At 50.0% G+C, this 26,819-nt stretch overlaps 1 protein-coding gene across 1 annotated transcript in view; it reads left to right on the top strand.

Moving 5' to 3' along the window:
- The window catches only part of NOC2L (NOC2 like nucleolar associated transcriptional repressor), a 37,851-nt gene that overhangs the window by 7,557 nt on the left and 3,475 nt on the right, over nt 1–26,819 (top strand). Inside the window, exons 10-17 of the mRNA XM_062012849.1 lie at nt 562–750; nt 2,914–3,053; nt 6,695–6,806; nt 12,621–12,734; nt 12,906–13,007; nt 17,934–18,077; nt 19,264–19,377; nt 22,830–22,965. Coding sequence (XP_061868833.1) covers nt 562–750; nt 2,914–3,053; nt 6,695–6,806; nt 12,621–12,734; nt 12,906–13,007; nt 17,934–18,077; nt 19,264–19,377; nt 22,830–22,965 — 1,051 coding nt within the window. The remainder of the gene's footprint in view (nt 1–561; nt 751–2,913; nt 3,054–6,694; nt 6,807–12,620; nt 12,735–12,905; nt 13,008–17,933; nt 18,078–19,263; nt 19,378–22,829; nt 22,966–26,819) is intronic.

Genomic DNA, 26,819 nt, shown 5'->3' with positions numbered 1-26,819 from the left:
CATGAGCTGCAGCCTGTTAGGTAGGGCATATACTGAAGATGATGCTGGCTAGCTCCAGAAAACTAATCAGGGGAGAAATTCTGTGTTAAGTCAGAGTGATATCCTGCTTCCTGCTGGAGGCACACAAGGTCTTAGCAGGGAAGGCTTCAAGTATTTCTCTGTCTGGATGGAAACTCATCTTCCAAATTCTCAAGTGCTGACACACTACTCAGTGCTAATAATCTTTTAGCTCATAGCTGAGGTTCCCAAGTATACTTTACTTAGGTCTCACTGTTACAGAACGAGAACTGTGACCAACCAGAAGTACGTATGGCTCAAAGCCATCCCACAGTTCTCTTCTTGCAGAGGAGCTGTGGTAGGGGCATTTCCAAGCTCTGTGCTAAACAGACTCTTTCCCGTCTTTCCAAAGAAGGAGCAGGCTGGATTGTTATTTTGCATGTTCTTACCTTGCAAGAGGAACCCTTCCCCTCTGATTTTGGACATACCTGGCTGGGGAAGGTGAGGGAAAGAGTGTTCCTGTTCTGCTTTATGTGATTGTATCTCTTCCTCTTCCCTGCACAGCAAATGTACATAGCCTTTGTGAAGAATTCCAGATTCACCTCTCCCAATGTCCTGCCCATGATCAACTTCATGCAGCGCTCCCTGACTGAGATGTATGCCCTGGACACACACACCTCTTACCAGCATGCCTTCATCTACATCCGCCAGCTCGCCATCCACCTGCGCAGTGCCATGACCATCAAGAAGAAGGTAGGCCCCTGGCAGTGTGGATGGAGTGTTCCCTTCTGTGGGGAATGTGCAGAGAGGGGAAAATGACTGAATCCCAGGATGGTGGGGATTGGAAGGGACCTCTAGAGCTGATCAACCCAACCTCCTGCCAAAGCAGGTTCACTTAGGTTAGGTCGCACAGGAATGCATCCCAAGGTTGGAGGTTTGGAAACCTCCCAAGAAGGAATCTCCACACCCTTCCTGGGGAGCCTTGACCAGGGCTCCCTCACCCTTAAAGTAGCTTTTCCTTATGTTTACAATATCCCCTTCAGGCTTTTGGTAGTGTCTCTAAAGTATTGGTACTTGTGCCTGACCCATTTCATGTCATGCCGAGGGTTTTTTGCTGGGAGCTGCAGAGATCTCCTCATATGCTTATGTTAGTTTAGAATTCAACAAGGAAGGAGAGGAAAAACAACTGCAGGGTGAGTTAATTCTCTCCAAAACTTTCAAGAGTTGATGATGCACTTTCCATCTTCTGCCTTCTGCACCTTTTTTCCACTCTGTGAAGTTGTGGAAACTGTTTTTGTGTCACAAAATCTGAAGGTAAAGCCAATTTAGGAGGTGCCCTGATGTGGATGTACATCTCTGCAGTGAAGTCCATACTATTTAAAGGGCTTAACAGAACAAAGCAGCTCAGACCTTTTGGGAGCAGCCCTGATTTCAGCCACCTCCAGTCTGACCTCAAAAATCTGAGTCACATTGCTAAGCCTGGCTTTATTCATGTTTAGCAAAACAGACCCCTATAGATTAATTGTTCAGCTGCTCCCAAACGTTGCAGGATTGGTGACCAGTTAAATCCTCTGGCTGTTCAGACATGGGGATAAATAAGCAGACATAAATGAAGTCTGGGCTGTATGTGCCTTAATTGGATTGCATTGGCTTCTTACACCCTCAGTTCTGACCCAGACAGGAAGTAAATCCGCTTGATTTCACAGCTGGGGAGGGTTGGGGGAACTTTAAATGACAACATTTTGGCTCAGCTGTACAAATCCAAGCAATAAGCCAATTTAAATTGAGCAGTGGGCGGCTGTGGAAGGTGATTACAAGAGCAGATTGCTTATCTGTTCTGTGCAAGAGAAACTGAGAACAGAACTTCTTGGTCCATCTCAGAGAGCTGGGAGAGCTCTACCACTTCCAGCTATGGCTCCAGTCATACTGCAAAGTGTCATCTAGTGGCTGCAAGTGAGGGCCTCTGTCCTTGTTTCAGGACTTCAGCATCTTGCAAAAGAGGAGGTGACCTGGGCCTTGAGAGTCTGTGTGAAACAAACACGAGTTGGAGTTGAGGCACTTGGTGAAGTGCAGTGTCCCAAGTTCTCGGTGCAGTTCTGGGAAATACTGCAGAACTCTTGGGAAGGGATGTCCTTAAGGGGCTCCTGCACTCGGTTTAATACAGAACTATGAGCTGCTTAAGCACATGGGATGGAGAGCAGGGACTTCCTCAAACCTGGAAAACAACTCCTCTTGCATTGGTGCAAGACCTGACTCTCATAATACTGAGCCAGCCTGAAATCCTGCTCTAGTGTGTCTGGTTAATACAGCTGAGGGAAGGGAAGCCTCAAGTGGGAAGGACAAGCTGCTCCTTAACCAAAGGAGTGCAAAGAGGGGATATCTACATGAATTTTTTGCTACTTTGACTCTCTAGTGTAGTTTTACCCACCTTCTTTCCCTCTTCTCTGGTATGCAGAGGTCAGAAGGCCAATATACAAGGGTGTCAGAGAGGGACACTACTTTCCAGCCTTCCTACCTGTGGGAGAATAGGGACTGTTCCAGGGACTGGGTAAATGGAACAGTTAATGCTTTCCTAACACTCAGCCCCATCCCACCATCTGCTGTGCACTGGGTCATTAAATCATCCCTCTCAAATGAGCCATACTTGTGAAGAAAAGCAGTCTGTGTGTTGCTCATTATCTCCTTCAAGGCACTAACTAATAGGAAATGATGTTGCCAATGCAGCATCTGAACTTGCTGGATGGTGGCTCAGCCACTAGCATCAAAGGGACAGCTAGAATCTTAGTTATTCCTTTCCAAACAGTGCACAATGTACAGGGTGCTGGACAAAGTGAGTCCTGTAAAGGAACCAGAATGAGCTTTTCTCTCATGCCACATTTTGAAGCTTGTACCTGTTTTTTTCCCCTCTCTCTGCAGGAGAACTTCCAGTCTGTTTATAACTGGCAGTATATCCACTGCCTGTATTTCTGGTGTCGGGTTCTCAGCACAATCTATCCCAGTGAGGTCATGGAGCCATTGATCTATCCTCTGACACAGGTCATCATTGGCTGTATAAAGTAAGTAGGATGCTTTTTTTTCTTCTGGCTGTACTTCTTGCTTGATGTGTCAGAGCAATGGTTTGGTTTTAATCTTGCTTTGTAAGGAATGGTCTGAGAGCTGCTTTTGGTTTGAAAGATTCCAACCAAAGGGAGCACCTGTATGTTTAAGTGATGAAAAAGTCCTGGTGTAGGTTATTCTTTCCTAGGCTGAATTCCCTTTAAGAGAAGCTGCAATCTGAATTAGCCTGGACAGATTATCCTCCCAATTGTACAAAGTGGAAAGGCAAAAATGGAGATTTGCCTCAGGACTTGCCAGTGCCAAAGTACAGAATCAAGTCCTCATCCCTAGCTCTGTAAATACACTGAAAAGCTGCATTTTTTGCTGCATATTTGTTAGAATTTGAAGGTCTAGGACACATTTATTGGTTCTAGTGGGTCTCTGCTGAGAATTTCTTTCTCTTTTCCCATGGTTTTCTATGTTTAGATGTGACATGTTTTGTGCTGTGCAGTGGTTGTTTAATAATGAGTGTGGAGGGAATTCCTGAGTCTCTGGTGATCTCTGAAATCCTGTTAGCTCTGTTAACCAGATTCTCAGCTCTTAAACCACCACCAGCCTGGTCTTGGAAAAAAAACCTCCCCAGTGGTGATGAAGATAAGCAGATTGACATGATCATTAGAGTGTGCATCCATCCCCCTTCCCATCCCCCATGTGCACAGGCTGCTTGCCGCTCCTGGTGTGAGGCTTTAGTTGTCCTACAGACAAATCTCAGCTGGTTTCTACCTGTCCAGGCAGATAAATCAGTTCTGTGGGGCCAAGGAAAGCTGAATTGGATGAATCTCAGCAAGAGCATCTGTGGTGGACAGGGCTGCTTGGCCTGAAGGACACTTTCTGTCTGACATGGCTTTAAAGATTTGGGAGCCCAACAGATGGGTTCTAAGGTTGGGAAAACAGAAACAGATCCTACCCTGGCTTCCTTACTGAGCCAAGTCTGCATCTAGGATAGGAAAAGGGAGTGGGTAAATTGGCAGATGTGAGAATGATGTGGCTCTCTGGGCTTCAGTCAACACCCAGGATCCTCCATGGCTCCTTCCTGAACCTCTGCTGTGTCCAAACCCAGGCTAGTGACAGTCAGTCTCTGAGGCTCTGACTGTGAGCAGACTTTGCTCTTTGTTTCTTTGGGCTGCTCAGCTTTGAGAAGTGCACATGTGTGCTCAGGTGGTGGGGCAGGATGCTGTGTAACAGCTTCTTTCATTTCTGTTCCCGATGTGCATCCCACCAGTGGTAACATGGGAGGAGATTCCCCTTCCCCAGTGCCTTTGGTACCAGGAGGTGGCGTCTGGCTCCAGCACAAGGACAGTGAGCAGGATGTCTATCTGTCTGGGGCCCTCATTCAGCTCCTCATGCCACCCTGGCCTCTGCCTGAGGGGAGTCTGGAAGTCACTTGTGGTCCAGGGAAGTTGGACTACAGAATAAAGCACTGGAATGGGTGGTTGCTGACTCGTGTGATACCGAGTTTGCTCACGGATTTGCTGTGTAATAATGAGTGCTGCTGTTCTCACAAACAGCACTTAGTTTGACCAGTGGGGGCAGTATTGGAGGCATTGCAGAGATAGTAGAATGTGGAGGAGATGATTTCCCCCGTTTTTCTCTGCCTCTGTAGCCCCCAAGTTCCTCCCTTTGCTCTGTGTGCTTGCGTTCACCTGAGGTTTTGGTTTTCAGCAGAGTTGTTGCAGAAGCTCCTGTTCTGTGTTATCCCTTTTCCCCTTGTCTCATAAAATGTTTTTTCTGAGCATATCTGCTTGGATTTGTACCTCACTCCCAGTCTAAGCTATAAAAATGAGGATTTTTGGTGCCTGTGAGGTTTGGGTTTCCAGCCACTCAGCACATACAGGGAAGGAAGCAGGTACAGCCTCCTCCACGGAGAAACAAGCACAGCCTTGGTGTCTCTGAGCAGCAACCTTGGTGACTTGTCTTGGTGGGGAAGGAGCTGATGTTGAAAGCTCCCTCTGTCCCCTCTAGCCATAAGGAGATTGTAGTCACCCAGGAGTATAACAAAAGGAGCTGTAGCAAGGACAATAAGCCTTGAGAGACCTTGAGGCTGTTCACTACACCCCATGCCCTGGCTGCGTGGGTGAAGTCCAGCAGGCATTCCGAGAGGCAGTGATGGTAGGACATTAGACAGCACCCTCCACTGAGATGAGATGTTAGTTTGAAGTCCCTGACTGTGCCCTGAAGTGATTGTGCAGTTGCACCTTCCTGAGCAGAGCTGGGACCCAGCTGTGGTTTGTATTCCCTGTGCATCCAGCCGTTGGGGGAAGTTGAGCAGATTGTTGCATCGCCGCATGCTCTAAAATTAATGGTCTTGGTTTACAGTAAATCTATACACTTAACAGGTTTATTCCTTGATCAATTAATTCCTGAGAATAGCTTTCATCATCTCCAGTGGTGCCAGATCAGGCACCACTGCAAAGTAGATTTATTTCTATAATGGATCCAATGATAATTATTTCACTATTTGGAGTAGGGGGGGAATGCAAGTGATTGATGGTGCCTGGTCAGGCAGGTTTGGGCTTTTTTCTCTCCTGGATTTCTCAGCAAGCTCTTTGGGGAGAGGAGGGGCTTTATTTATCAGACTTGAGCCTGTTAGCTGGAAACTGCATTTTTTTAAAAAGGAAAAGCATAAATCCTTGTTAATGCTGGAGACATCCATGTCTTCACGTGCAGGTCATTCAACGGGAGAGCTTTCTAGAGTGCTACAGTAATGAGGCCTGGTGTCTTTTAGGGGTAGCTCTGCATTCTCCCTTCTGCTGCTGGCTTAGATGATGCTGAGAGAGCTGACTCTGCTCAGTCCCAAACTTACAAAGGGTATTGCCTCTCCTACTGTCTTAATACCTGAGTGCATAGTGGTTTGAAGTGTGGGTCAAAGAGGCCTCTTCCCCTCTATGCTGGTTACTGCTGTTCAAATGTACATGTTGTTGCTCTGAAGGAGACAAGAATAGCTCAGGTGCTCCTCTGGATTTGAGAAGGCTGAACAGATTTCACTGAGGTCACTCTTATTCCCACTCTATTCTTCCTGATATGCTGGTTGTTGCTAGTCCAGCTCCTGCCTCAGTGACATTCCACACTGAGGGTCACTGTTCAGATAACAACATATGAACTCTGTGGTTACACAGGGTATGGAGCCTGACATGGGAAAGATCTTCCTCCTTGTAGTCCCTGTAGTATGCTGGGGGAGCCCTTTATTGTTCAAATGTCTGCTTCAGATGTGCATTTTACTACTGCTCCCTGCCACTTTTCCTTGAAATACCTACCTGTGCTACAAGCATGAGAGCTGGAGTGTCAAACAGGACTATGCAGCATCAGTGATATCCTTCACAGAATCATCTGCATCTGCAAAGCTCTTGTCTTGTAGCACTTTCTCCCAGCAGAAGCTGGAAACTGCTGCCTTGGTTGCAGGAATCTGTGTGTTAGTGTAGATTTAACACGTGGGAACTTTATTTCCAACCCTGGGATAGCTTCAGCAGCTCAAATATTTTGCTGTGCAATACTAAAGTTGTCCTTTTTTGTACAGTAAGAAAGGATCCTGTGTCCCTGAAGGCTTCAGCTGCAGTTCCTGGAGAAATTTGGCTTAATCCCTTTCTTTTTTCCCCCTCTCTAGGCTGGTACCAACAGCTCGTTTCTACCCCCTGCGCATGCACTGCATCCGTGCCCTCACACTGCTGGCTGAGAACACCAGGACCTTCATCCCAGTGTTGCCATTTATCCTGGAGGTTAGTTGTGTTCCTGCTGAGCTGGCACTGACTGATGCCAACTAACACACTCACTATACCCTCCAACAGCTCTGCCTAGGTTGCCCAGTTTGCTTACAAACAGCAAACAGCATCAGACTCACAAACAGCAAACCAGGCAGAATGTATGGCATGGTTAGCAAATAGGATGAAACTTTTCTTGGCCTGTGAGTGGAGGGTTCCTGTGATCAGCTGAGTGCAAAAATACGTTCCTGGGTGGTTGAACTAATGCAGCTGGAGTGGGCAAAGAGTTTGCCAAAGAGAGTAAGAGGCTTGACTGGTTGCAGTAACTCCCCAAGCTCTTGTTACTTGATCCTGCTGATCATCTTGGCAAATAGGAGAGTTTTCTCCTAACTGCAAACAAAGGGAGATGGAAGGAAAAGGCCCTTCAAGAATCAAGAGTTTACATGGAGGGGAAAAACCCCCTCCATGAATGCAACCTGGCAAAGTGCACTTTGGTGCCAGCAAAATGCAGCCTGGCAAAATGCACAATGTTTGGTGAAGTACAGGGCCTAAGAGGTAATACTCAGCTTTCCCATGTATCAGGAGCCTGACATCTCTCCACAGAGCTTTCTTTTTCAGCATAGACTTTGTAGCTGTGGTGCTGTGAGAAGGTGGTAAGGAAGTGGTGCAGCCAGATCTCACTGGTGAGCCGTGAGCGAGGCAGGGTGGGGAATGCAGGAGCCACAGCAGGTTGGCGTGAGGCTGGACACTACAGAGGAAGAGAGAAGGAGGCTTCTATAATAAATGACCTGAGTCAGCCAGCCTCATTCCTAATCAAGTTTTGTTGAAGCAAAGGCTTTTGTGGCTTTATGTTGTTGTAAACATCCTTTGCAAACCACATCCTCTGAGGCTGGGGCAGGCGGCGATGTTTATAAAGCTCCCGCCGCTGTCCCGCCTCCGCCTGGCCCTGGCTCGTGGGGCTTTGCCACTCTCCTGCTTCCTTCCTCTTCTTCATGCATATTTGAAGTTCTGCCAACCAGATTTACTGCTAGAGGCATCTCCACTCTGGGCTGCTGCAGTTGGGAGGGAGGATGGTTTCTCTGCCTTAAACCTCTCAGAGCACTGAAAAGAAGCCTCAAGACCTTGGCGCTGTGGCCCCAACACCTCAGCTCTAATCTGTGTGTTGGGCCCCAGACAGATGTTACCACACTGAGTGCTGAGCTTCCTCTCAGCTACCACAAGCCCCAACCACATCCCATCCTGCTGGGTGTGTTTGTGAGGCACCACTGGGCTTAGCTTGTCCAGGTGTTGGGGACAAGGGAGAGATGGGGGCAGGGTACATGGGTTGCTTGTATACTCCTTCCCATTACTTCAACAATTATTTTGCTTCAGCTTCTGTAACTCAAGGTGACTGGCGTGATGTTAAGCTTCCAGATGTCCCTGAAGCTGTCAGCCTTTCCCTTCCCCCTACCTATCTCCAACAGGGATCTATCAAATATTCTGTTGGACTTCCCAAGAGGAACATTCAGGGCTACTCCCTTTGTACTTCCATCTCTCACCAGCTCCCTCCTCCTCTTACAGAGGTATCTGCACACTCTTACAGCCCTTTGTGGGTCTCCACAAGCTGTCTTCAGGCAGATGTATTCCAGCTGTGGAGATGAGACTGTAGGAAGCTATAGCACACAGAGGGGAAGTGACCTGCCCAAAGTACCAAGATGCCTGTGGTGATGCTGGAAGGAAAATCTGCATTCTGCTGCCCAGCCTGGTGCTTTAATATGATCCTGTTTGTACCAGCTCCTAAATTCAGCAGTGATTTGGTCAACAGACATTAGTCACATGCCATACCATGATTTTTGTCTGCTATCCAGACAATCATGGGATGTAAGGATCTGATCAGTGTGTTTAGGCCTAAGCAGGAGTAGACTTGAGGGGCATGACTGTGGGCAGGGGAGCAGGATGAAACCTGCCCACCAAAAGGTATGCTCCATTTGATAGCAAGATAAAAAGACTGCTCTGTCACTATTGCAGCTGAATCCAAGGGCTGCCTCTTGTCTCAGCCCTGTTGCTGCTGGGCTTTCACGAGATGGCAAATTAAAGGTTGGATTCCTGTAGGCACAGGAATTCCCCAAGCCCCTGCCAGCAGGAATGAGAGCTAGCTGCTTGATGCTTCTTGAAAAGGGCTGATGCTCCCCAGTATGGATATCCCATGCTGTCTCCTCTCTGACTTTCCTTTCCAGGATGGTACAAAAGAAGCAGCTCACTCAAATTACATCTTGGGAGGAGGTGGCTTGGGAGAGTAAAGCAGGCAGGCATTTATTTTTGTGTTGTTACTCCCCTGCAAGGGCTTGGGAGATCCCAGGGGTTTTTTTATCACTTCAATTATTGTGTGACAGGCACTAGTTTCTGCAGCAGGAAAATTGGTGGCTCATCTGCTGGAAGGCAGGTGTGGATAAACAGGGTGGAAATCTCTCTGCAGGCAGACTTCACGTGCCAATTTAATACTGGCATCCCCTGTGGAGGGATGGGAGAGGAGGTTAACACTGACATGCTTAGGAAGGCATCAGTTTGACACTTAAATGACTTGAGTCTTGGTTTGGATGTGCAGCTTGCTTTGAAGAACAAGCCCTTGGGGACTGAGTGCAACATCTATGGGAGTGGGCAGTGGATTATATCAGAAGAATCCCAGAGTGGTGGGGGCTGGAAGGGCCCTGCAGAGCTGCCCCAGCCCCTGCTAAAGCAGGTTCCCCTCAATCAGGGGCACAGGAATGTTTCCAGGTGGGGTTGGAAACCTCCTGAGGAGCCTCCACACCCTCCCTGGGCAGCCTGGGCCAGGGCTCCCTCACCTCAGCACCAAAGGACTTGCTCCTCCTGTTCCAGTGGCACTACCTGTGCTCCAGCCTGTGCCTGTTACCCCTTGGCCTAGCACTGGCCACCACACAACAAACACCGGCCCCAGCCTCTCCCCACCAGCCCTGTAGGGATTTCTCAGCATTGATAAGGCACTTGCCCTGGTTGAACCTCAGCAGATTCCTCTCTGCCCAGCTCTCAGCCTGCTCAGATCTCACTGAATGGCAGCTCAGTCTCTGGTGTCTCAGGCAGTTGGACAGCTTGGAGAAATGAGCAGGCACAAAGCTCATGTAGCTCAACAGAGAGAAATGCAACATCCTGCACTTGAGGAAGGAGGAACCCCAGGAGAACACCATCTTGGGGCCTGACTGTCTGGAAAGCAGCTTTGCAGAAAAGGATGTGCACAAGTTAAGCAAGAGCCTAGGGATGTGCCCTTGCAGTGAAGAAGGCCAAAGGCATGCTGAGCTGTGTTAGACATAGCTTTGACAGGAGTCTGACTGTGGTGTTCCCCTGTGCTGAGCACCAGTGAGACCACAGCTGGAGTGCTGGGTCTAATTTGGAGCTTTCCAGGGCAAGAGAGTCATAGACATAGCACATGGTGCATAAAGGACAGAACCAGGCTCTCTTAACTGAGTGCAGTGACAGGACAGGATACAATGGACACAAACTGGAACACGGTGGGGTCTGACTGAACAGAAGGAAACACTTCTTTTCCTGGGAGGGTCACTGTGCACTGGCAGCAGGTTGCCCAAAGAGGGTTGTGGAGTCTTCATGCCTGGAGAAACTCAAAAGCAATCTGGCCATTGTCCTGGGCAGCTGGCTCTAGTTGGCCCTGCTTAAGCAGGGCAGGCTGGGCAAGATGACCTCCAGAGCTCTCTTTCCATCTCCACAGTGCTGTGAATAAAGAGACTGAAGACTGATGTTTCCTCAGTGGCATTCAGTGACAAGAGGTGAAGCAATAAGCAGAACATGAAATACAAAGTATTGGAAACCAAACTCCAGCAAACCCAACAGTTGTTGAGGGTGTGACTATCACTCCCATGATAAGCAGTGGGGTGTCTGTCCTTGGAGGTACTCCAAATCTCACTGGCCATAGATGTGGTTGACTTCCAGAGGTCTCTCCTAACTTTAACTCTTCTGAGTGCTTCAAGCCAACTTCTGCAGCTTGACAATAACCAGACCCTGTGTGAGCAGCTCTGCAAGGCTGTGTCAGCCCTGAGGTGGGAGGGTGAGTGACAGAGCTGAGGGAAAGCTTCGGGCAGCCCCAGCAAAGCCCCGATCCCTGCTGGGAGCTGGCCTGGGGGGATCAAAGCAGATGGCAGGAGGGTTTTGTTAGAGCCTAAGAGAAAGGAGGGGAGGTGGATGGGGTGATAGAGTAGGAGTGCTTGTGGGTGCAGAGTTGTTTCTCTGGTTTGCACTCCGGGTACATCTGAGCACCCTTCTGACTCGCCACGAGGAGACTGTCTGTGAGCTTCAGGTGCCAAAAATCCTTCTCCTTCATGTCTGTGTTACCCTGTCCTTCCCTCTGTCTGTTAGTGGTTACCACTTGAGCCACATTGTTGGCTTTTGACATTTTCTGGCCCTCCAATCCCTCATTATTGCCTTTCCACCCTGCCACAAGATTCCTAGACACCAGTCATCCCCTCCTTCAGTCTGGCTGTCAGCTCAGCCGTTCTGCACAGGCAGAACCACATTTCCCCCCTTCCCACACGCTCCTGACCGGCTCTCTTGCACCTCCTGGGAGAGTTTCAAAACCTCTGCTTGCATTCCCTGCTTGCCTAGAGGCATGTTAGAGTCCCACTGAGCCTGATGCCTTTTGCTTTAATGTGTCTGACCTCAGGGATCAATACTGCTGTTTTGGCCAGAGAAATAACCGTGCATAACGAGGTTTAGAGCATCGATTCCCTAGGCTAGGGCTCTTTGTTTTCACAAGCCACCAAGCTTGTCCCTCCCTTCCAAATAACCTAGATTGACAAATAAAATGTAAAAAAAAAATCAATAGCCTTCTCCATGCTTTTCTGGCCTGGGGGTATCCATGTGACCTCAACACTCTCCCTGTTCCTTCTCACCTCACCCTCTAGCAGTCAGTGTGCTGCGTCCCCATGGTTGCTGAGCTGGTTGGGGTCTGATGATGAATGTGTTGCTGTTGCATAGAGGGAGTAGAAATGATTTCCTGCTCAGGAGTGTGATTTAAAAGCACTGGGGACAGGCAGAAGGACTGGAGGCTGCTTTAGAGGTGCTCAGAAGTATGGGTGGGCAGGGTGTTCTCCTCATCAGCCCCCCTTGATGGTTGTCAGCAGATGTGCAAATGATTGCAAGTTGCTGCCTGGTATTTATGTCTTTTATAAATGAGATCCCATTGCCAGTGAACACCTTCCTTGATTGCTACTTGTCATCTCCTGATGGGAGTCTCTGGGAATCTGCCCCAGATCAAGTGGGTTTTGGAGCTCTTACCATCTTTCACCTGAGATCTGCCCCTACCACGCTGCTCATTTTAGAAACCTTTTGCACCTTCCTGTGTCACAGCTTCAGAGGAGCAGCACAGTGCACAGGCTTGTTGGGATAGTGTTCCCAGCTTCCTGCTGTCTGCCCAGGGCAGCAGGGTCCAGCTGTTTTGCTGTTAAAAGCTTCACACCTTAAGGAACAGCTCCAGAATACACTCAAGCTTTGTAGTATGTCTTTCTGGCTGTTAGAAGTGTGGGTCTGAGGAACAAACCTCTAGTTCTGTGCTGTTACTTGTGTTGGATTTCTTTTCCCTCACTTTCCTGTGGTGTTTTTTCACACTGGGGTTTCTGAAGCTTCAAGTGTGGTTGGTATTTGCTCCCTAACTGTCTCTAGGGAGGGTATTTTAAGAAAGCTGTGGGACACTGATCAGAACAGGGAGGCAGGATTCCTGGATTGTCATCTCAGCTCTGCCACCAACTGCATGATCTTAGCTGAGTCATTTGGTATCTGTTTGGATTTGTGGTGTGACTGTCTTTACACTCCATGTTTTTTCTCTTGTAGGTTTTCCAACAAGTGGATTTCAACAAGAAGCCAGGACGTATGAGCTCGAAGCCTATAAACTTTGCAGTGACCTTGAAGCTTTCCAATGCTAACCTGCAGGAGAAAGCCTTCAGAGTAAGTGGAAGTCAGCAGCCAACAGTGCCCAGCTTCCCTGCAAACAGCAGAGTTACCCTGGCAATATGATTTGTGTTCTTGTCCCGTAAGGGTGGAGTCTCCCTTCCCAGTCTGGGCACTTGTAGGGTTTAGTTCCTAACTGATGTCTCTGTTTCTGCTTCCTCTGCTCAGGATGGACTCATTGATCAGCTCTATGACCTGATGCTTGAGTATCTCCATTGCCAAGCTTGCAGCATTGGGTTCCCAGAGTTGGTTCTCCCCACTGTCATTCAGGTAAGATGCCAGACCTTACCTCTCACTTGGCCATGCCATGAGTTCACACAGAGTGAAAGTCATTTGGGCCAACAGTGAGCTCATGATGGTCCTTTCGGTGGGGGGGAAGAGCTGTTCCACCTTTTCTTAATTCCAGTTTGCATTTTGGGGGGTTCTTGAGGAGGAACAAAGGCATCACATCTGATGGGGAGGCTGAAGGGGGGTGACAGTGGCTGTGGAGGTGGCCACTCTTTTGGGAGCCACAGTGGAACAGAGGACTGGGAAACTGCTGCAGTGAATGTGGGTTTGGCTGTGAACATCAATGAGTTCTTGGCAGTCCAGAGTTGTCTGGCTGCTGTGTTCTCTCAGAGTAGTAGTTCTCTCAGAGCCCATGCCTTGCCTTGCCTCACAGCCTCCCTCATGTGCTCTCCACGAGATGGCAACCTTCCCTCCTTTCACACCGTCTCCATCAACAGGACACCTTCTGCCCAAGTCCCTCGAGTTCTTGTCTCCGTCTCTTCTCCTTGCTGCACCTAACAGCAGTGCTGCAGAGTAGCCTCCTTTGCCTCTCCCCTGCCACTCCATGGTGTGGGCTATTCTGAGCCATGTCAGAGTACCCTGCAGTAGAACTGCCCAGTGGTGTTGTGTCTCTGGGTGTATTGTGCAGAATACTTCCCTAAGGCCTTGCTTAGCTGAGTGGCTTCAGTTTGAAAGTCTGTGAGGGGGAACCTCATCAACACTTACAAGTACCTAAAAGGGTGGGTGTCAGGAGGATGGGGTGGCACTTTTTTCTATAGTGACAGGACAAGGGGTAACAGGCACAGGCTGGCACACAGGCAGTGACCCTGGCACAGGAGGAGCAAGTCCTTTGGTGCTGAGGTGAGGGAGCCCTGGCCCAGGCTGCCCAGGGAGGGTGTGGAGGCTCCTTCTCAGGAGGTTTCCAACCCCACCTGGCCACGTTCCTGTGCCCCCTGAGCCAGGGGAACCTGCTGGAGCAGGGGCTGGGCTGCAGCAGCTCTGCAGGGCCCTTCCAGCCCCCACCATTTAGGGATTCTATGAAATAAGCAGTGACCTCTGCTTTGAACAGTAAGATTGCTCAGTGCAGATGTGTTGGAACTTGTTCCTTCCCTTCCTCCCAGTCCTCTCTGTTCTTAACCTGTGAGTGGCAGGTGCCACACAAGTTTGTCATAGGGCTGCTCTCATTGTCTTCCATGGCACTGTGAACCTCAGCTTTGCTCTGGTGCCTCCTCTAAAGCCCTGTGCCTCCTCACCTTACCTCTGGTTGACATGGGAGCAGCATCTCAGCTGAAACCCACAGGCTGCTTTGGGAGACAAACCTCCTTGTTGCTGTGTGCAATCAGCTGGCATCTGTCAGGCTCATGACTCTTGGCTGTGTCCCTGCAGCCTGGCACAGGCCGTTGCCTAGCTGGCAGTAGGCTGCTTTGGCTAATGTGAGCTGACAGGCAGTGTGTGTGCTAGGAGAGAAGCTCCTGTGCTTGCTCTCCCTTCGCGTGCTTCTCCGTGGCAGTGAACAAAGCCGTCTCCTGGCCGCCAGCAGCTGCTGGGAGCCCCTGTTCCAACTGGAATGAGGAACGGCTGTCAGCCCTCTGGCACCACGTGCCCTGTGGCTTCCAAACACACCCTGGGAGCAGCCTGTGTTTCTGCAGAGAATTCATGCTATCAGATTCCTATTTGGCTGCCACTAACCACGGCCTCGTGGCGTCTGCCGGGCTGGGGTGCTGAGGTTGGCTTCCCAAAATCTCTGAGTCTTCGGGAAAGTGATGGGGAAGGGGAGGGGGAGAAACTGCTTCTCCTGGAATGATGCCAGTTAACTGTAAAAATCCATCTGTCTCGATTGTTCCTCCCTGATGAGCTCACGCTTCTCTCAGTGCCGTGTCGCAGGGGCTGTGTTCCAGCTGGCGGGGGCCGTGTTCCTCATCTCCTGGTCAGTGGCTTGGGGAGAAGCTGGGCTGAGCTGCCTTACTTCCAACTTGCCTGGAAGGCAGGAAGCACCCTGGCAGATCAAAGGAAAGCCAGCAGGGGTGGGAGATGGTTGAAAGGCTTCTCATCTGCCCAGCTGCTGGGACACCTCCCGTGGTGGTCGCTGCCTCCAAGAGGCTGGGCAGCAGCTCAGTGCAGAGCCTCTGTGTCTAAAGGCTTGGGAGAGACCCCTTGTTCCCTTCTCTGGAGCCCTGCCAGGCATCACAGAACAGAGGGTGGGAGGTTAAAGGGAAAAACTGTGCAGGCATCAACAAGGAGTGCTGGGTGGAGGCAGGAGATGGCATGATCTAGGCATGACTTGCAGCTGGACCGAAGGGCGAGGAGTTGCTGGTTTGCTTTGCCAGCAGCCACTCCTACTGCTGCTCACTCTCTGGCCCCAGATGAATATTCCCTCTGCTTTTCTGTGAGTAGAGGATTGGGCTTGATTTGGGTTCCCTACAACACACACACCCAGCTGCTTTGGATCATTTCTAGTTGCCTGCATCGTTTCCAGTAAGAGGAGCTGGGGTTTTGCTGTGGTCTCTGCTGGGATAAACCATCGGTGTTTAAGGCTGGCAGTTGGACAGAATCAATCCCACTAATCACAGAGCTGCTCAGCTGGGAACCAGTGTGAGATGTTAATGGCACAAATGCACACCCACATGCACATGTATGTTATGATTGCTTTTACTCTGGAAAGAGGTGGTGGTTGTATTTGGCAGAATGGATAAAGGCACAGACAGAGGCCCTTTCTCTCTCCTTTACCTTTTACCTTCTTGGTTGTGTTCCCTGCTTCTTAACACAGGACTGAGATCTCATTACATTGCATTAATATTTGTGGCAGCCAGTGGTAGGGATGTGAGAGGAAGGGGGAGAGAAGAAATGAAGCACAAAAGCACCAAAGTGTAGAGATAGAGGCTGAGATTTTGCAGGATTTCTGGTGACACTTCTGCAACGGAAGAAACAAATGATAATGTATGTGGCAGGGGATGAAATGGATCTGGGGCTGCAGCTGTGGGGATCAAGTGAGATAACTCCAATGACAAATGCATCTCTCAGTGGAGATAAATATGCAGCACCTATAAAAACATAAATATTATAGAAGGGGGGGGTGAGTGTGGGACAGGCTTCAGCATCACCAGCAGAATAGTGTTGCTAGTGGTTTCTTTGTAGGGAGAAGTGTTCATTTTAACTCCCATTGTTCTGAGTTGGATGTGTGATGGCAGCTGGGTGTATGCTGTGGATAAAGGGACAAGGAAAGCCCCTGCTGCTGAGTAAGGGAGGACATTCTCCATGGGTACAGCAGACAGCAGATCCTGCTGCAATATATCCATCAGGAGAGCAGTGTCCTGACAGAGAGGGGATAGGTGAGACTGTCACCTATTAACATTTAATCCCTACCCACTTGGCATGTAAGAGCAAACCAACATGTGGGCTTGACAGCAGGGGGATAGCTTCTTCCTTCCTCCAGCTCTGTCTTTTGAGGCAGGACATTTGAATACATGAGTAGAGAAGGCAGGACTGTATTTGCTGCCTGCAAACCCTTTATCAGGATAACATCTCCAGGTCCCAGCTTAGAGGAAGGTTCCATTGTGATTAACCATTTTCTCTTGCCCCATTGGATCTTTTTCTCTAAATCAAGTGTTTGTGTGTTTTGTATGTGTGTGTGTGTATATGTGGCTCTAGCAAAGAGCTTGGCCTGCAGAGTTTGCACAGCACTCTAGAGACGTTTCTTGGAGCTGGTGAATACTGTTAGCAGACATTGTAGTAAGCTGGAATTCAAGCCATGAGTCAATGTGGACCCCCCAATCTCTCTTCCTGTCATTGGGAGCATCCACTGCTGCTTCAGCTTTTAGTTTGAAGGTGTCAGAACAGTGCACTGGTGCTGGAGGGGGTTTTATATGAGGAGGAGGCATCTTCTTTGGTGGGAGAAAAGAGGTTTGCTTGAGGACAAGGCTGCTGAGATAGAGAACAACAGAAAAACGTGCTCTGTTTGCAATGAAGTCTCACTGTCTGAGAGTGGTGGAGTGTGTGTTGGGTGCAGAGAGAGGACAGGAGCAGATGCTCTGTGAGCAGGATGGTCCTTGCCCTTTCAGGTGGCAACAGAGTTTGTGGTTTCCTGGCAGACTGGCTCTTGTCCTGAGGGTTACCTGTAAGGCCTTGGATCTAAAAGGAAGAATTACCTAGGCACCTGCTGCACAAGCTGTCCACAGAGAGGGTTGTTTTGTACATTTTGGTGTGGTGGGTGTGTGGCTTTTTGCAGACTCAGTGGTGTCAGTTGAGTTGTGTGTGCCTCTGCAGGCTCTTATCTGTCCTGACCCACAGCTCAGCAGCACCAAGTTTTCCCACCAGGCTGTGTCAAAAGACAGAGACACTTTCACCCCAATTTTAAGGCTCAAACTCTGCCTTCAGCCCCAGCCATCAGTCTCATCCACAGCCTCATGTTTGTGATTCCCATTCCAATGTCAGCTGGTGTTCTCCAGTCTTAACCCACGGGCACCTTTCCCCAACCCTGGCTTCCCTGTGCTTTATCCAGCCTCCACAGGTACCCACTGATACTCCTGGTCTCCATGCATCTGGCCCACAGCCCCTGTTACTGTTTGGCAGAGCAGCACACAGTGATACTGTCCCTACAGCATCAGCTGGGAGCTGAGGCCCCAGAGACAACAGACATTTTTCCTGCTGGCTGCTTGAACTCCTCTGATAGATTTTTACTTTCAGAAGTAGTTTTAAAGGGTGCAAAAAGCTGCTTTTGATTGTTGGATTGTGTACAAACATCTGGCCTGGCACTGCAACTCTTTGCATCCTCCCAGCCCAGGGTGGCAGGACCCCCAGGGCTGAGACATCGGAGTGGAAGGGACAAAGCACCCCACGCTGGCTGTCACTGGGGGTGGGAAATGGGATCTCTTTATGGAAACTATTACATTGCTTTCATTCTTCCTCTCCTTTTTTTTCCCCTCCTCCCAGCTAAAATCTTTCCTGAAGGAATGCAAGGTTGCCAACTATTGCAAGCCTATCAGGCAGCTCCTGGAGAAACTGCAGGAAAACTCTGCCTACATCTCTGGCCGGCGGCAGAAAGCCACCTTTGGCGTGGCCAGCAGGGAGTCTGTGGTGAGTCTGCTCCTGCCTTTTGGGCTTCCTGGAAAGACAGTCAGGCTCCAGCTGCTTGGGGTTGGGATTGAGGATTGGGATTGAGGAGATGATGGAAAAGGGGAGCGTGTGGGGTGGGGCAGATGTTCACAAACAACTGAACGCAGCGGGGCTCTGATGGTGGAGCTTGGCAAGAGGCTGCAGCCAAGAGCCTCATGGAAAACACAGGCCATAAATGGTACCCTTCTGTTATTCATGACACACACACATGCATGGAAGTGCTTTGCTTTGCTGGGAAGTTTCTTGTTTCTCATCATTTCATTCCTGATAAGTAAGTGCCAGTTCATGCCTGCAGTGACTGGGGGGATTCTGCTGCCTCTCCAAGGATGTTGTTCCCTCCTAGTCTGTAGAGACCAGTCTCCAGCAGGGTAGAAACAAGCCATTAGCAGACTGACATGTGGCAGCTGAGAATCCAGAAGCAAACCTTTCCCCCTTTTCCTGGGTCCTTGGTGGACACTGAGCTATAGATGAAGAAAATTTTGAGCCATAAGAACGGTGGTCAGGCATCCTGAGCACTGCTGCTGCTTCTCAAGAGAGATGCTGGAGTGTTCTGTCTGCAGCCTAAGCACCCAGCCTGCTGAGAAAATGCTGAGCACAGTTGACAACTGGGAATGTTGCAGTGGCTGTGAGTGGTTCACAGCACTAAATGGTAGGATTCTGCCCTAGTGACAAAGTGAAGTGACTAAGGTGATGCTGGAGGACCCCCTCTTCCTTATCTTAGGAAATGAACTGGAGCACAGCTAGAAAACAGTGTGTTAAGAGGGTGTGTTAGCTAATAGTTTGCCATCTGGCTAATGGGCTGAGAGATGCTGCCTTTCTCCTTGTTTCTCTTGCTCCAGGAGTCAGTCTGCTCTCAGCCAGGTCCTCCTAGGGCTGGTGAAGCACATTGCCAGCACATTCCTTTCTGTGTCCTTGCTTGAAGCTTTTTTTCCTTTGGGGACCTGTTGACCTGACCTAAACTCTGAGGTATTTGAAATCCAGGCCTTGTGTGAAGCCAAAGGCTCTGGCTGCAACCCCTTGTGTAAGAAGGAAAAGGAGGTTTGGGAAAGGGTCTTAACCTCTGCTCTTGGCTCCCTGTGTTTGCCAAAGTTGTATTGGAAAGCTGCTTTGAAAACCTTTCTTAAATTTATCCCCCCTCTCTCCACAGGAACAGTGGGAGAAGCAGGTCAAAGAAGAGGGGACACCTCTCACCAAGTATTATACTCAGTGGAAGAAACTAAGAGAGAAGGAGATACAGCTGGAAATCAGTGGCAAAGAAAGAGTAAGAACAAAACACCTACTTACTGGGCACCATCTGTGCCATGGGCAGACAAGGGAGCCATGTCTTGGCTGGTCAAAACCAGCTCTGCTAGTGTGAGCTGAAATTGGCCTGAGCTGTGTGAGCACAGGCTGGGAATTCATGGAGAGAGTGTGTGTGTGGCTGGATGACAGTCTGACTTGCTCAAGTCCTCAGCTCCCTGGGGATGTCTTGCTGGGAGATCTGGGAGTAACTTCGTGTCCCTTGCTTGGAACATTTTTGTTCAGAGAGCCAGAGTGAAGTTTCCCTCTGTCCCTGCTCGTGCTGTTCGGGACCCATTGGTACAGCAGCCCTTGCAATCCAAGGCTGGGCAGCTGCAGACAGTTGTGTGCACTAGCAAGGGCAGGTTGGGAAACAGATTTGATTGTGTCTGAGCAAGTGGAGCAAAAGCCTCATTGTGGATGGTACTTTTGGAACAAGCATGCACTGTAGTTCTGAAGTTCAGGCTGTACACACAGGTCCCATTCTGTGTGTTCATGGCCATGTTCATGTGCAGTCTCACATTGCTTTGGGGGCATTTTGCGTCATCTCTTGCAAATTGTGTTGCTTTCTGGATAGGAGAACAGTGAGCTGAGCTGCTGTAGGTCCTCAGCTCTTTTCCCAGTTCTCCAGAACATATCTGCATTGCCATGCTAAAGCCTGACTTTGCAAGAAAGCAGGGAGGGGAAAATGCTTCTCTTCTTAGCAAAGGGGGATGTCAGAGATGAGTTCTGTGGTGCATTTCCTTATTTCACCCATGTGGGGGGTGGCTGGTTGTGAGGTGAGCCTTGCTGTCTGGATACAAGTGCTCAGGCTCCCACATGTCCTGCCTGAGGGAAGGCTCTTTGGCCACTCCTCACATCACTGCAGGAGGTGGGGGATGAGGGGAATCTTGCTTACATTAAGAGTCTGAAGGAAAGCTGTCTCCATGCTAATGCAATGGAAGTGGCTGAGCTAGGCTCTTGGCCAGGGAGCAGGAAACAGAGATAATTGGTGTCTCCAGCCTATGGTGGGGAACAATTAAAGTAATCGATGGGACATGAGGATGATTGGCTCAGAGACAAGTCCCAGGGCGTGGGAGAAGACCTGGGAGATCCTAGAAGTGCTCACTATGGTATAGCAGCCTGAGATCAGGGCAGGAGGCTGAAATTCCCTGGGGCAGCCACACAGAGGGAACAAAAAGCACAGAAAATGTGCAAACCCAGCAGGAGAGCGTGACCTGTGCAGAGAGGAAACTGGGGGAGGGAGCTAAGCAACAGCAAGCAGTGATGGCTGTGAGCAGGGCTTGTCTTTTGCCCAAAACTAGCCCTGCTAAGGTGAGCTGACACTTTCCTGGTACTGAAACAGCTCTCAGAAGGGGAGAGGACAGACAAGCCCCCACCTCATGTTAGAGGAGAGGAGCTGGAGCTCCTTGGGGTGGCCAAGACCAGCTCTCCTTGAGGGAGATTGCTTTTGTCTAGCAAGGCTCAGGAGGGTGAAGGCTGAAACATCAGAAGAGCAATGACAGGGACTTATTTTCTCTTGGAGAGAGTGAGCTGAGCAGATAAACTGGAGAGAGACAGACTGAAGTTAGCTGTCAGAAAGGCCTGTGGCTGCCTGGCATCTTTGCCTGGTGAATGGGGGTGTTGTCTCTCTCAGTGGGGACTGCTAGCTTAATGATGCAGCATTGTGAGCCCCAGCAGGAGAGCAAGCACCATGAGGCCCATTAGGGCTGGGAAAATCCATGTGCCATTAGCAGTCATTTGGGGGGGAAAAAATAATAACAGGGAAAAAAAATCAAGGCTGTGTCTCAGCTGCTCTGAGCTGCAGCTTTGTGTAACAACCCTGACCCTGTCTGCCCATTCCATTTGCTCTTCCCAATGGCTTCTAATGGGATGGAGGCTAAGCAGCTTGGTGAGGCTCAGTGGATGGTAACCCTCTAGCTGGGGTTTAAAAGGCTGGCCCCCAAATTACCTAATTGTTGCCACTGTGTGATGAGCACAGGCTGTATCTGTGAGCTGTGGCTCAGCACAAGTCTCATTCCTTTGCTTTGTGATCACTCCACAGCTAAGAGGGTTTTCTGCTGCCTTTGTTTTGAGGTGCCCATCTTGAAGGCACTCCTGTGGAGCCTCAGGAAGTTGGGAGTAGCACAACTCAGCATGAGTCAACACCAAGTCCTTTTTAATGTGCTCAGGTTGGGTTCAGCCAGCACTGATGTCACCCAAAACTGAAGGCTGCCTTTGCAAGTGGGGACTTCTCCTTAGCAGCCTGCAAATACAGAAAGTCCCAGCTAACAGCCTCTGCTCCCTGCTGTACCTGCCCTCACAGCATCCTGGAGACATTTCTCACAGTGTTAAGTCTCTATCATTGGCTTGGGAGAAGACTGTTCCACATCATGCACATGAGACATTTGATTCATACCCAGTTCTGTTTCCACTGTAAACCTCCTGAGTGATGTGTTGCATGGAAACATCCTGTAGGAAGGTGAATAAGGGGTGATTTGGGGGTTTTGTTTACTGCTGCTGAGAGCTGCCTTTCTGCACTGACAGTGCTTTGCAGGGGGAGGCTCACGGGAGGGTCGAAGTGGATGTGGTCAGAGGGGATGTGTGTTGAAGGGTGGTCTGATGGGTGGGAGAGAGCAAATGACTTATTACTGGCAGGGTGAATGTTTCCAAGCAAGCTAATGTGTGCTAATGCATGAGTGCTTCCCAGGAGGTGTGCAGCCAGGCACTGGCAGCGGGCAGCTGATGTTCAGAGAGCACTTGGGATTTCATTTGCATTCTGATTATCTTTGCCCTGCTGGCCTGAGCCCTTGCAAGTAAATCCTCCCCTAATCCCCCTCTGGAGAGGTGTAAAGAGCAGTGAGGTGGTGTGGATTGCAAGTACTTAATGGCATTGATATTGGCTGGCTGCAGCAGCAAGGCTCTTGGCCCATTGATCTCCATAAGGACCAGCAGCCACGGTGTGGACAGACCTAAAGCACCTTCAGCACTCTGCCATTTAACTCATCCTGAAATCTGCAGCCACAAAGGCAGTGACTTTGCTATAGCTGCCACAGCTGTAGGCTTTGGTGGAAAACTGCTGCTTCAGAGATGACCAGCACGGTCTGGCACGATTGTGCTTGGCTGCCCAAGCTCCCAGGGCCTGCCTGTCTTTCAGGCCAGAGATTTAGGGCAGCCAGCTCCTATTTTTAGCCATGCAGTAGATGGCCCATTAGCAAAAGTAGTTTATTAGGTAAAGATCAATAGAGCAGTGGTGCTTTGCATGTATCACCTTTGTAACTGACTCACACATCTCTGGGTTGCTCCTGGAGCTCAGCAGCAGGCAGCCCCAACTGCTCTTGGCCCTGTGGCTTACACATACTGGGCAAAGCCAAGTTCCTGTGTTTAAGCTCAGCATTTTATGTTCAAAAGTACAAATTATGGTTGTTCTTAACTGTTGTTCTTGGTTCTTTCCAGCTGGAAGACTTGAACTTCCCAGAAATCAAGCGTAAGAAGCAGGATGAAAGGAAGGAGGAAGACAAGAAGGAATTTAAGGAGCTCTTTGAGCTGGACAGTGACTCTGATGAGGAGAACGTTGGATTCTCTGTAAAAGGTATGGGGCTGGGCATGTGCAGCCCTTCTCCTTGTCCAGGGTCTTCTATGATGTGGTTAGAAATGACAGACTTTCAACCTTTATAGAGGTGACTGTGAGTTTTCCCCTTTCCTGCTTTGTCAGTCCAGCTCATTTTAAAGCCTTAGTCCTTTCCCATCCATGGCCTTTACTCTTTCCTCCCCTTTTGTCACCTCAGTGTGACAGCCCAAGAACCAGGGGATATCTGTGTGAGCACAGACTCTGCTTTCAAAGCAACAGCCATGGTTCATATCATAATTCCCCCAAAGTGCATTCTCCTTGTGCTTACAACCTGGGCAGGTTCTGGGCTGAAGTCTCACCCTGGAGAACATGAAAGTGTTTGCTGCCTTCTTACACCATGAGTAGAGGTGCAGGAATCCCCTGTTTTGTTTCCACACCTATAACAGAGGAATAGGAACGTTGTTCCACTTGACAGCATGCTGGGCCTTTGCAAAGAATAGCTCTGACAGGGGGTGGCTGCAAGAACGAGGGGCTTTGATGGGAAGTGTCTCCTCTTTGCAGACACTTCTGATTGGTCTCTCTTCCAGTGAGTTGTTGTCTAGCAATCAGAGGGGTGTCACCCTCTGGCTCTGACCACGAGGGGGCCACAGTAAATTGTGGAACCTGCAGAAGGAGTTCACCACGGAGTTGTGAGGGAAAACTTCAGGCAGCCTTTGGGCACTTGGAACGTTTGGGATATGGGAGGTGTACTAAATGCATTGTTGTTGCTGGTCTAGCAGGGTGACTTGCAGAGCTTTTCTCTTGTCAGGAGATTGAACCTATGGGTCAAGACCTTGTCAGCACATGTTGTAAGGTGTGAGGATAGATCTTGAGGCTTGTCTTCCTCACAGGCATCTGTGGCACAGGAGGAATATCAGCTTGGAAGACTTGTTTGATAGCTTGAGGTTGAAGCCAGTGAATTTTTTTTGTAGGTGATGTGGCAAAGAGTGGGAGAAGAACCAAAGTGTGCACATGACCTCCCAAGGCACTGAGAGATCAGGGTGAGAGCAGAATGATTTGCTGAGATTCATCCTTGAGCTGCCATAAGAGTCAATGCCTTAGAAGACCAGTGGCTTCTCAAGGCAGTGCTAACTGCAGTTCAGGAGGCAGCTTGCTGGGAGCCAGCAGCTCTCTTCCTCTGCCTCCCAGGAACTGACTTTGTGTAGCTTGGGAGGTTTCTTGGGCTGATGGACTTGTGGTCAATGATGCCAGCTGTGATGAGTGTGACTGATGATACAAGGTATGTGGCAGCTGTCTGCCTGGCACCAAGTGTACAACAGCTTCTGCCTTGTTCCTGGTGCTTCCTGCTCACTGTAGAAATCTGCTGGATGTAAAGCTTTGCAGTCCACTTGTTAGGCATGGCCTTTAGCCCTGTGCATGTGCTTGTGACAGCTGTCCCTGAGGTTCTTTGGCAGCTTCAAGTGGCTTCACAGATACTGTCAAGAGGGTGTAAATGAGATGCAGAAGATATCACAGGGCTGTAGGAGTCCCTCAGCTGCTGGATCAGGACTGCAGTGTCAGTAATGGGTCTTGCCTTCCAACATCCCTGGGTCAACTGTCTCTCCATAGCCTTTGTTCTGAGTGGGGTGTTTTCTGGAGAGAGGGAATAGACCCTGAAGGCAACTTCCATCTCAAGGAGCAACTGTGCTCAAGCCCCAGCAGGGATGCTGAGGCAGTGGAGCCCTGGCTCTGCACTGCAGCACGGGGTGAAGTCCCCTCTGGGCAGTGATGTGACTCCACAGTGGGTTAGGGCCAGGGAGGCTGGCAAAAACCCCTGTGTCTTGGGAGATGGAGACAATGAGCTCTTGTTCCTGCTCTGTGTGGGGTGTGAGATGTTCCCAGCCATGCTCTGCATTCAGTAATGTCAGGGCTGGCTGCAGATGGAACTTAGAGAAGCCAAGTGCTTCAGTTTGCTGCACTTCCCTGTCTTTGTGGCCATTGTTCTAATTGAGTGGCCAGATGCAGGGGAATTTGGGAGGCCCTGCAGCTGCTGTGCCTGATGTATTTGTGCCTTTACCTGTGAGGGTTGAAGGCATAACAATCTCCTTGCTTCAAATAAGGTGAAAGGAGTAAGACAGTGGAAGGACTTTAGCTCATCTTGAATCAGCCTCAAATGAGTTCCAAAGAGAGACATGTTGAGCAGCTGATGGCAGAGATCAAGGCAGGAAGGTCAGGCTGCCCTGGATGGACCTGCTGGGAGGGGAAAACAAGAAACACAGCTGAAAACAACAATACAGCTGAGAATGTCCAGTGATGCTGACCTTCTTCAAAAGTGACAGGGAGAGACCTGATCCCAGACAGGCTGGTTCTAGGAAAGGAACAGTTCTGCTGTGCTGGGGGCATCTGGGAAGCTCAGAATTCTAGTGAGGCTGGCACTGCCAAACATCTCTGTGCCTGCTGTCACCTTTTGAGAAGTCTCATCTGGGTTTCTCTGTGTGTTGAGGCCCCTGCTCTGTCAGTACCAGCACTTCTGCTTAGGTTAGGGGTTCCTGAAAGAACAGAGAGAGAGAGAGTGGTGGCCAGTTCTTCAGAATTGAGTCAGTAAATTCACCAGCACAAACCCATATCTGCTCCTTGCAGAAGCTGGAAGTAAAGAGTGTTTGTGAGCTCCCTGGCACTGCATCTTGCACTGGGAGACCTCAGTAGAGATGAGGTTTGGTGGGAGGTGTCTGCTGGGGAGGAGTAGCCCCTGCTCAGTGAGTCAGGGTGAAAAATTCCAGTGTGATTATTGAGGTAGGAGACAGAGGGATGTCTCAGCACAGCTGGAGCAGGGTTTGAGACAGGATCCCAGCATAGTGATCCTTCTAACATGGTGCTGCTGCCTGTTGGTTATTGCTTTGCTTTAGTCTACACCTGGCTGTGGCAGGGAATGAATTGATGTGTGTGTGTGTGGATGCATGGAGCAGGGAAGGGAGGGAAAGTGATGGATCTGCAATACTCTTTTGCTCTCGTGGCTCTGAGGGAAGAATCCTGCATGGTGTAGGTGGAGCTGAAAGCTCCCTGCTCATCTCAGCCTCCTCCCCAGGGGGACAGGGAAAGGAGGGCAACACAAACAGTTCCCTCACAGCAAGACAAGCTGCCCTCTGGAATGAAGAAACAGTTTTAGCAGGCAGGAGAGACATCCCTGCTTGGGTCTCTGCAAGGTGTGAAGAAGGGACAGAAACCAGTTTGCACGTGGCAGGAAGCCACAAGGGCAGAAAGAGGCAGGAGATGGGGAGGAAAGGGAGCAGATCTGATCCATCCACTTGTTGCTGGTGGAGATGGGGAAGTTCATGTGTTCCTCTCATTTACCAGCTGACAGATCCCTGGGAGGGAAGGCTGGAAGTTCTGAATGGCTTAGGCAGAGGTGCCGGGCCATTAAAGGCGAGAGGGGAGCGTGGCTGTGGCGTCACGCTGGGCCCGGCTGCGGGGAGGGATCTGCCCACAGGAGCTGCTGGGGTCCCTCTCAGGAACTGGAACAGGTTTCTTCATTTATCCCTCACACAGTCACATTCCATCCACTTCATGCCACCCTGCTGGGGGCTGGGGTGTGGGAGGAACAGCTCAGGCGTTTTCATTTCCTCGCAGAGTGATCGCGGCCCTTCCCAGGGGCAAAATCCCCGTGGTGGGCTGTCAGCTGGAGGATCCAGAGGCAGAAGGGAGAAGCCCTGGTTAACTGAGCACTCCAGCATTGTGTTCTGGAGTCTTGCCCACACACTTCTGCCTCAGGAGAGAGCAGCTTGAGTTCTGTTCAAAGGCTGTAGTGGGGCCTCTGAGTGCATTGGGAAGGGGAGGCAGGAGCTGAGCTTAGGGGAGGGCAGCGGGAGCCACGAGAAGCTCAGTGAATTCCTTTTAGT

The sequence above is a fragment of the Colius striatus genome, chromosome 21 (assembly GCF_028858725.1).
Source record: "Colius striatus isolate bColStr4 chromosome 21, bColStr4.1.hap1, whole genome shotgun sequence".
Taxonomy (NCBI): Eukaryota; Metazoa; Chordata; class Aves; order Coliiformes; family Coliidae; genus Colius; species Colius striatus.
This window is presented reverse-complemented; position numbering and strand designations above follow the sequence as displayed.